This window comes from Oryza sativa, chromosome 2, assembly GCF_034140825.1.
Source record: "Oryza sativa Japonica Group chromosome 2, ASM3414082v1".
Classification (NCBI taxonomy): domain Eukaryota; kingdom Viridiplantae; phylum Streptophyta; class Magnoliopsida; order Poales; family Poaceae; genus Oryza; species Oryza sativa.
In genome coordinates, this window is record NC_089036.1 from 33,613,423 (window position 1) to 33,623,440 (window position 10,018).

General features: G+C 40.6%; 2 protein-coding genes across 4 annotated transcripts; one reads left to right on the forward strand and one right to left on the reverse strand.

Annotated features, from left to right (window-relative positions):
• The first annotated feature begins 104 nt into the window (after positions 1–104).
• LOC9267717 (uncharacterized) lies at positions 105–6,553 on the forward strand. Of its 2 annotated transcripts, none has more exons than XM_015770925.3 (17): positions 105–282; positions 365–458; positions 615–659; positions 758–944; positions 1,017–1,101; positions 1,301–1,407; positions 1,688–1,768; positions 2,002–2,054; positions 2,131–2,230; positions 2,681–2,824; positions 3,038–3,134; positions 3,674–3,893; positions 3,974–4,067; positions 4,176–5,219; positions 5,334–5,426; positions 5,501–5,784; positions 6,132–6,553. In XM_015770925.3, exons 4-17 carry the CDS (start codon positions 840–842, stop codon positions 6,259–6,261), a joined length of 2,637 nt encoding a protein of 878 aa, XP_015626411.1. In that variant the 5' UTR covers positions 105–282; positions 365–458; positions 615–659; positions 758–839; the 3' UTR covers positions 6,262–6,553. The 2 variants fall into 2 exon arrangements, with proteins under 2 accessions (XP_015626411.1, XP_015626409.1); XM_015770923.3 differs by having other exon boundaries at positions 777–944.
• A 124-nt stretch (positions 6,554–6,677) lies between these two features.
• LOC4330928 (uncharacterized) lies at positions 6,678–9,866 on the reverse strand. 2 transcript variants are annotated; one of them, XM_015770927.3, is made up of 6 exons: positions 9,413–9,866; positions 8,546–8,636; positions 8,223–8,398; positions 7,906–7,933; positions 7,716–7,824; positions 6,678–7,234 (listed from the first exon to the last, which is right to left on the reverse strand). In XM_015770927.3, exons 1-6 carry the CDS (start codon positions 9,719–9,721, stop codon positions 7,153–7,155), a joined length of 795 nt encoding a protein of 264 aa, XP_015626413.1. In that variant the 5' UTR covers positions 9,722–9,866; the 3' UTR covers positions 6,678–7,152. The 2 variants fall into 2 exon arrangements, with proteins under 2 accessions (XP_015626413.1, XP_015626412.1); XM_015770926.3 differs by having other exon boundaries at positions 8,223–8,401.
• Positions 9,867–10,018: the final 152 nt, after the last annotated feature.

Sequence of the window (10,018 nt, forward strand, 5' to 3'; positions counted from 1 at the left end):
ATCGATACAATTTAACGCCCATTTTGATTTTGGGCCAACGCTAGTGTACTTCCCACGGCCCATTTTGAAGCCATTAGGCCCAGAAGTGTTCGTCACTTCAGCCCGTTCGAACTGTCTCGTGGCCACCGGCGAGGAATCAGCCATGGCCGGCGGCGGTGGCGCCTCCCCTTCCTGCGCGGCGGTCGCCGGTTGGACCGTGACCGCAGTGCTTCTGCAGGTGGTTGGCCTCTCCATGTTCCTCTACGGCTTCTTCCCCGTCAAGCCCACGCTGCCCGGGTTCAGGTTCGCGCCTCTACCTCTGCTCTGCTCTATCAGCGGCTGTCGATGGCGCTTGCTTCGATTGACCCTTGGTTGGTGGCCGCAGTGGAGCGGAGAGCTACCGGATGCCGTCGTGTGGTCTCGCCGGTGGCGGGGAGCAACCGGCGCTTCCGCCGGATCAGCTCAGATCTCTGTACAGGGTGAGACATCTCGGTTCCTCCGGCTTAGGTTCATCTCATGCTGCTGCGCATTACTTGTGATAGAGAGATGGAAGATTTGAAATGTTAAGTTAATTCATACTGTGCAGTGTTTTTTTAGTGTTGCGATGCTCATGCTTGTGCTATGATTAATTCCAGGAACTCTCCGAGGTCCCTCCTGTGTATGATCGTTTGGTGTTGATGGTATGCACAAAATTGATGTGCCTGTTCTTCTCACAGCATAATCCTAGGCGCTTCAGTGGCAACTTTATTCTTACCCTTTTAATGTTTGGCATTTTGAGTTTATGCGTGTCAATTTAGGTTATAGATGGGCTTCCTGCTGAATTCGTATTGGGGAGAGTTGGAAAACCTCCAAGCAAAGAAATGGTGGAATCCATGCCCTACACCCAATCTCTGTTAGCTGGTTGCAAAGCAACAGGTTATCATGCGAAAGCTGCACCTCCAACCGTCACGATGCCACGGCTAAAAGTAAGACTGATTCTATATAGAGGTTCCTATTTGTGTAAGTATTTGGTAATCCTAAATATGTTATACTTTCAGGCAATGGTATCTGGGGCAATTGGAGGTTTTCTAGATGTAGCATTTAACTTCAATACTCAAGCCTTCTTGGATGACAATCTTCTTGGTTAGAACCTCTCCATACCTGACCTTATCCTTCTCTTGTATTAATCATCTTCTTTGCATACCTAATTGCCAACATGGTGAGTTCAACATGTTGGTCAAATTCATCATCCTCTGTGTTCTGCGTCATCCATCAGTTCTGGCCTGACCAAACAAGAAAATGCCTTATGAGCTATATTTATAATATGTTCACACCAATGCAGATCAGCTCCACATGATTGGTTATAAGTTAGTGATGCTGGGAGATGAGACATGGATCAAATTGTTCCCAAAATTATTCTGGAGACAAGATGGAGTGAGCAGTTTTTATGTGAGTTCCTCTCATGCATCACATGCTTTTTTTTTCACAAGATAATGTGATTGAAAGATGAGAGTGTACTTGAACTTGGAATACTGATAAAATAAACTTACTATCGTGTGAAACTCTAATCTAACAGTAGGTTGCCAACTATAGATATTTGTGTATTAGGTATTTTAAGCTTGTGATTTGGTGCTTGGGTTTTGCTAATAGGCTAATAGCAGTCCTCTTTGTTTTGCATTCAGTCTTTCTACCTGTATAACTTAATTTAATGATTGTGACTGGATGTCAGGTGAAAGATACGGTTGAGGTTGATTTTAATGTTTCTCGTCATCTGGAATCTGAGTTTGCTGCCAAAGACTGGAACATGTTGGTATGTTCTTGGCTTAGTTCATGTTCACTTGTTCTATTCCTTTGTGAACTTATAGTAAAATATAGGTCTTTGGATTACAACAATTTATTCCAAGTATCCAATTAATGTTTCTTGTGATAAGTGTTCTAACAATCTTTACACTGTCTTCCCTTGTTTGTGCTGTTTCCTAAGGTTATCCTGCAAGTGTTCTATTCTTATGTACTAATCAGGTTTGTTTTGTTTGTTAATTTCAGATTCTCCACTATTTGGGCTTAGATCATGTTGGCCACATTGGTGGCCGTCAGAGGTAAATACCATACATCTTCCATGCCTTTTTCTATTTGAATGGTGTCTAAGTAAAGTTAAAATTTTAAAATTTACAGTGTTTTGATGCCCCAAAAGCTGAAGGAGATGGATGATGTGATTAGAAGAGTGCACAATGCCGTATCAGGCCTTGAAGATAATTTGGACAGAACACTTTTGGTTTGTGATCCTATCTGAGTCCTATAAATTTTGTAAGATTCCTGGTAGCATGTATGTTTGTGACAAACAAGTTTGATCCTACATCTGTAAGAGATTACTACAAAGTCCACTAGTGAATGGTGAAGTTTGTAGTGATGATTTGATACATGTATGCTTAATAACTTTTATTCTGGCGCCTTTCTAAATAGTAGTGATGTTTATTGATTGTGGTTTCTGATTATCTGATGGGTTATCCTTGCAAAAAAAATAATTATTTGATGTGTTAATAACTCAAAAATTGTTTTCATTATTTTTTTGATTGTATTGTATTTGCTTTGGATTCGCAGCAAACTATAATAGCTTGTTAAGTTCAGTAGTGTTTACAACCGTTGATCAAGTCTGTGCCTTTTCTGGAAAGATAAAGGTCTACATTAAATCTCATAGGCATATTTCTGCCGCCCGACATTTCAGGTTGTGGTTAGTGATCATGGCATGACCGAAGGTGGTAATCATGGAGGATCCTCTTATGAAGAAACTGACTCCCTTGCCCTTTTTATAGGACACAGTGTTCAGAGTTCATATTGTTCACCTTATGACCAGAATGAAGCACTTCAGGTATAACTCTTACTCTATCACTGAATGTAGTTTCATCCTTTCTTTATCTCTGGATACCTATGGCAAATCCACTCATCGAGTATGTTTTCATATATAAATCATTGTTGTTGTTGAATATTTTATTTATAAACCACTCATTTTGTCATCATCTAAGCTATACTTGCGAACAATCCTAAAGTAGTGTTCCATTGACTACTCTTTTTTCTTTGTCAGGTGGACCTTGCGCCAACATTATCTCTCCTCTTTGGGACACCAATTCCGAAGAACAATATAGGTGTTGTGCTTCCAGAGGTTTTTAATTCTTTGACAGGTGAATCTATCCTTACCTTCTGTTTTCAGTTTCTTGCGCTTCATCAGGATGCAGGATACTTCATAAAAAAATTTAAGATATTTGATGCATGTCGACTTTATAACGATTTCAATAGGTAATAGGATTTTGATGGATTTATAATCATGTGTCCCGATGCCTTTAGTTGATTGCTATGTCTATATCTATACTATCTCAAAAGATGTTAGTGGTAGTTGTGGGTCTGCCACCACCACCACCCAACTACCATGTAAGACCCACGAACAGTGAGACAAGACTTTGTGATGTCTGACCCCTATAGCTAACTGAACAGTCACCTAGAAAGTAACAGCAGAATTAGTATGATGATAATATATTAGACTATATTTTTATAGGCTTTAAAATATATGTAATGAGCTATTTTAAAAAAAATCCGTTGCAACACAGGCATTATGCTAGTTCTCAGTTAAACTGGTGGTCTGGAATATTGGAATTTTACAAATTGCATGATTCAGTACTCAAAACTCTTCAGCTCAAAATATGATGAGTGCATCTTATTTCAGATCAGCAAAAACTGCGGACCTTAGAGCTGAACTCATTGCAATTCTTAAGATTGTTGCAAGCACAGTTACCTGCTTTCTGCTTTGAGGATTGCATTAATTCAAAGTATGGTCTAGGAATTGATAAAATTCCTCAATCTGTTGAGAAGAAGTTGTGTCATTTGCTTTCTAAAGCTTTTGATTCCCACCATCCTTCACACCTTCATCAGACATCTAATGTCAAGTAAGCGTCTGCTGTTAAAATCCTCTAAACTGTTGTGAATATGATCAACCTTCACTTCTTAAAAATACATCCTTTTTCAGGTCCATTGAAGCTGGGTGCAACAGGACTGCTGTCAACGCCTACTATGAATTCTTAAGATATGCGAGTGAGTGGTTGTCTCACAGAGCGACCAATGTAATTTTACTATCTTTGCAACCCTAGTGTGAAGTAGCATTCTGTTACATTTTTCCTTTCACCTTAAGATCAAATTGATTTGTTTTCCTTTTACTGTTATATTTGCAGAAACCATTCTATTTACTTGTCTCTGCGATCTCATTGATGATTGTTTCATGCCTTTCTCTCATGGGGATTGTCTCTTGCCTACTTAAGGGAAAGTCTCTGAGTCAGTTTGAACATCATTCTGAGTGGAATTCAGATTACCATTGGCACCTTGATGAAGTGTTCATTATCATGGGGATTTTTCTTTATGTCAGCAGTCTTGGATCAAGCTCTTTTGTGGAAGAAGAACAGTATACATGGCACTATCTCACTTCTACTCTGTATTTAATATTTCTCATCAAGACGACACAATCAATGCTGAGAGAATCAAATTCAGCGGTAGCACGAGCAGAAGGCAAGATTTTTCATGGAAATGACTGCTCTTATTTTACTAGCTGTAAATTAATCCCCAGTATGCGAGACGGTTACAAGTTGTGCACTATCATTATCATTCTTGTTTCTGGGAGAATTCTAAGAGCTTGGCATCAAGGTGGGGTTAACTGGGTTCACTTTCCTGACATTTCAAAGTCACTGGCCCAAGCTGATTCATTTGTTGTAAAGGCTCTTCAAATTATCTCCGTTCTTGCAGTTGTGGTATTGTATTCAGTTTCACTCCTGTTACTGAGACCAAGGAAGCTGAATATTCTGCTCGTATGGTTGAGTCACTTTTTTTGTGGAATTTTGGTTGTACTCCATATCTGGCAAAGCCAGATCAATACTTCACTACCAACCAAACATAGCACAACATCAATAGCTCAGATATTTTATGTCATCGCAAGTATTTCATTAACATTCACTTTTGTTGCATCACCTTGGATATTTCCAATACATTCTATGGAAGCAGAACCAACATCCTCTGGCTCGAGTCCTAAAACGGCAATACATCTGCAAGGCATAAATCATTCTATGTTCCTGATTGGAATAACATACGCGGCTTTCTGGTGCCTTCTGCAATTGCTTCTGCAGCAGCCCATAAATGCAATACCTCTTCTGCTCATTTTCTTGCAAATAATCTCTAGTATAATGCATTTTTCTCTGGATAAATCATTGCATAAGAAATGGGTACAGGTTAGTTCCTTTAAATATTATTAATATTTGCTTACCAATATGATATTTTTCATGAATATTGGCATGGTATGAAATGGTTTACTAATGAGTAATCATCGTTGATGAACTGTGTAGATTGTCGCAATGCAATTATTGGGGTTGTCTGGTCATTTTGGTCTTGGAAACACCAATAACCTTGCCAGCATTGATGTTGCTGGAGCTTTCATTGTAAGTTTAACAAAGACTTAGTTAAGTGCCTTTTATCCTCATTGCATTCTGGTTTGACTAGTGAATTTCAACAGGGCATTTCAAGTTACTCCACAGTTCTTTCTGGCATATTGATGTTCATGATTACATATGGATCACCTCTGCTGTTGTACCTTGGGATGGTTTTTTATATATCAGTGATAAACAGTGATGATATCTCTACTCCACATCAATCGAAATGGAGCTGCATTTTGGACAAAATGATCACGTTGCCCTGTTTGCTTCCTTTGCTCATTAATTCTATTGCCTTGACATCGTACACCATTGTTTTGCTGCTCATGAGGAACCACTTGTTTGTTTGGAGCGTATTTTCACCGAAGTGAGTATTCGATAATCTATCTTTTTAAACCAGAATAGGTGACTGCAGCCGTACTCTAGAGACTGTAACCATATGAACTAATGCCACTAGCATGCCCATCACATTGCTGCATACTGCATAGAACATGTGAAACCAAATAAAAGAAATTTATGGCGTTTTCAAGTTTCCAATTCCGATCTTCCTTAACGAAAACTAGATGCAGAACTGCGACCAGATTGTTTTCACTTGCTGCAACGTTTATCATTGATAGAGACTTCTTACTGAATCAGCACATCAAGCTCTTATATACTACATCTGGTTGTTGTTGTTGTTGTTTTATGGACAGTTTTCATTTCCAATGCATACAGGTACCTTTATGTTTGTGCAGCGACAGTATGCACTTGCGCTGGAGTGTTCATTATAGCCGTGACAGCAGTTTACACTTGCACTGTTTTTTCCTTCAGGATGAGAAACTACAAGGATAAATCCTATAATTAGTTTTAAAATTAGTAGTTCTTATATAGTCATTTATCAGAAAGGAAGAGTAACATTGCCTTCATCGAGAACCTTTTTTACGGTGTGTTTTTTTTTTTTGGGGGGGGGGGGGGGCGGGGTCCATTTTGTTGTCTAGTTTAGAAAAACTTTAGATCATACAATTCCCTCTTCAAGGGTGTAAACACACATATCTAGAGATTTTCTGATGTATGTATTTCTGTTATACTAGCATGTTCAACTTGAATATTTGTTCTCTATTATTAGTCTGGTAAATGTTGCGGTTTGCATGGTTCAACTGGGGATGTTGTCTTCGAAATTCGACAGTCACATTGGAAATATACGATGCAAATTCCAGAGTATAAACTGCGAGGTTACTACAGTATATAGATGCAATTTCCAGAGAGTAACATGGGAGCAGGTTACTCCAGAGGAGTGAAAGCCATGTGATCGATGAGTTTATTCAAACGAATCGACATATTTACAATTGGACGGATACACTGTTGGAGTGTTGAATGGCTGATATATTTACAATGAACGGGCTTATATGTACAAAGGAATCACAAACCGGAGGTGGTCTGATACAAATGATACAGGTAAACACAGGGAGGGAGGTGTCCTCCAACCATTAGATCAGGTGCAAGATACTATAGACCAGGCCCACATGTTCATAACAAATGTGGTCTGAGCTGAAATCTTTCCTGACACATGAACTAACTGTCAATCAACCTGTGAACCTGTGGTGGAGGATCTCGATAGAATTACATCATCATATAATTGAGTGTACTACAATGTTTTGGCAAAAGTATTTTCCCCTTGACAGATGGCACGGGGAAGCAACATCGTTGCCGTAGTCACACAATGTACACAGCACCACAACGACCAGCCATGGACTATTCACAGAAACTTGGATGCTACACGGCAGGAAGTCCAGAAGGCAGCAGTTGCTGCTTTTAGAATTGCTGGATTCTGGTAGATGCTGCATGGAAGCAAGACGGTAACACAATCGGTCAGTTAGCTCTAGTTACACAGACACCAAAAAGAGCAAATATATGCACCCTCATCAGGTACTCATCAGCTGTGGGCTTATAGCTACATGATTAAATCAAAGATGCCACTCTCTATCCAAGGATGCAATAAATCTAATTATTTAAATGCTTGAAAAGTGTAAGTTGTAAAAATACTTTTAGAGGAAATGGCACTGCTCAACAGGTGGAAGAAACTAACCTAACTAATCAGAGGTAAACTACCAATTCAAAAGCTCACAGAATTCTAACGGCTTATGCAGCCCCTGTAGTAGAAACTAATATGGGGAGTTTCTAGAGAAACCAATGCTTGGCAATTGTCCAGATCAATACACCATTCTTTGATATGATGTTAGCGAACCACTTTAGATCATCCTAAACCACCTTAGATCATCCTAAACATTGGTTACAAGTAGACTAGTAACAATAGCTTACCCAATAGCAGTTGCACTCCATGATGCTATATTATAAATAACTTTTGTTCCATCCCATGCTTTCTGAAGCTTGCTTTTCCTCTTCTTAGCTGAAAAGGTCTTGCTAAGAGCTGGCAAAAATGGAAGGTGGGAGTTAAGTTTTTCTGCATTGACATAATTCATCTGAATTTATAAAAGAATGACAAGATTACCTTGTTGAAGTTGATTAGGTGTCAAGTCCTGCACATGAAATTTATCAACATCAAATGTATGAAATTTTCTCAATAAGGCATATGAAATTCTCTTCCATGATAATAATCTAGTAACCAAGACACAGGGGAAAAAACATGATAGGAATCATGATTTTTTGTACCATGTCAAGAAAAACAATAGTAACTGTAAACATGATATTTTTGGTCAGATACCTAATATTCTTCACAACAGAGTAGTAAGACCAAATACAGAGGAATAAATAAAGACATTAAGGGATAAAAATCGAATATTAAAATTGTGTATTAAATTTTGCTACCTTAGTTTGTTTCAGCGACAGCAAGTATGCAGCCATGAAGCTTGCAATACCATCAACTATGTCCTCTTGTTTAATGAGAACATATCCATCCTCTGAATCATCACTAATGTTCATACCCTTGTCAATGTCGTCCCATATGTCTGCCGCACTTATGATATCCCATGATATAGTTTCATCTACTGTTACAAGAGCAATTGTGGAACACTTCAGTTGTCAGGTTTAGTGCAAGGAAAATTATTAGCAAAAATTTTAGCATGTTGTGCCAAGGAAGTGTATCTATTGATTTATAGGTACAATCCCAAACATAAAAAGGAAATATGCACCTGCACCATTTTGATATACCGACTTCTGAATATTATCGAGTTTTTCAAGAAATTCAGGCGATGCAACCCTCGATTTGAGAAGATCGCACAACTGCAAAGTAAAGAGTGAACTAAAAACTTTAGTATACTTATAGAACAAAAGAAATAGGTATAATAAAACCTAGCACCTATTTTTATATGATAGGCCAGACCGCCAGAAAACAGTTTAGGACAGTTCATCAAGAAACTGAATTCAAAAGGATATGACAACACAAACACCTACGTCCAGTCAACCATGGTAAACAAGATACCTGTCATTCAAGACACTATGAAGACTAAGAGCCACTAATCAAACTATTCGAAGATCCATAGTTCATTATATTTGCAAACTGTCAAGTTCCCCCCTGTGACACAATTGATTTGACGATCCATAGCTTTCTCACCTTTTTTTTTTTTTTTGCTAAACAACATAGCTGCACGTTTTGATTGGCCAATACAAAACACACTTTTCTTCTTCCACAATCACATTTTACCGCAATTATATACAGCAAGCAGCCATAATTAGCTTAGCTAAATAGTGGACTCAACACACGACACGTTACGACACCAGAGAAACATCATAGCAACAAGGGAGAGCCAAATTATGGCGCCATCATGTCATTCATACAAGGCTAATTCCGTGTAAATTTCAGCTAATTCCAGTAGGCTACCAATTCTAATCCAGCTAATCCGCGAACATTTGGAGCATATGACATTCACAAACGCCTAAATGTCATGAATTACCGATCATCAATCAATCGAGCCATCGACGTTACCTGGATTACCGAATCACCTACAAACCCCCCGGATCACAAAATTGAGAGGCACAGCTCTCTCCCCCCTCCTCACCTCGTCCGTCTCGTAGTCGGCCTCCGACGGCGGAGACGGCGGCGGCGCACCCTCCTCATCACACCCGTCGCTGCCCCCCACCTCCGGATTCGCCGCCACGGCGTCGGCGCCCTCCTCCTCCTCCTCCTCCTCAGACACGGCGATGCCCAGATCAGCCTCCCGCATCATCTCGAGCGCGCGCTGGCACTGCTCCAGCACCGTCTCCAGCGTCCTCCGCCGCAGCTTCAGCTCTGCCGCCTCCGGCACCCTCCTCCCCGCAGCCGCGGCTTCCGGCGCCGGCGCCGGCGACGAGGAGGAGGCGGGCTCCATCGAAACCCTAGATATGGGCGTGCACGGCGGCGGCGGCGGCGGCTCGATCCGTCGTGGCTTCGCTTGGCGGTTTGGTCTAACTCGACGACGGTGGAGGGGATGGAGAGGGAGGCGGGCTCGCGTGGATGCGTCGCCGTGCTCGACCAAATCACCAAATTTTGCTTCTCTTCGCGATAAGGGAGAGGTCAGAAGCCACGGTGGAGTAGCCGCCGCGCTAACGTTGCTTGCAAGCCAGCCAGCGAGCGAGCCCCACTGACAGGTGGGGCCAGTCATATGGAGGCCCCACACATGTCAGTG

Bases quoted from the DNA above. Each gene is read 5' to 3' on its own strand.
- LOC9267717 (XM_015770923.3), top strand. From the start codon at position 143: ATGGCCGGCGGCGGTGGCGCCTCCCCTTCCTGCGCGGCGGTCGCCGGT. The intron at 459-614 runs GTGAGACATCTC...GATTAATTCCAG, and splicing joins AGCTCAGATCTCTGTACAGG to GAACTCTCCGAGGTCCCTCC. The intron at 1,102-1,300 runs GTTAGAACCTCT...ACACCAATGCAG, and splicing joins CTTGGATGACAATCTTCTTG to ATCAGCTCCACATGATTGGT.
- LOC4330928 (XM_015770926.3), bottom strand. From the start codon at position 9,721: ATGGAGCCCGCCTCCTCCTCGTCGCCGGCGCCGGCGCCGGAAGCCGCG. The intron at 8,637-9,412 runs GTGAGGAGGGGG...TTTACTTTGCAG, and splicing joins CCGACTACGAGACGGACGAG to TTGTGCGATCTTCTCAAATC. The intron at 8,402-8,545 runs GTGCATATTTCC...CTCTTGTAACAG, and splicing joins GGTATATCAAAATGGTGCAG to TAGATGAAACTATATCATGG.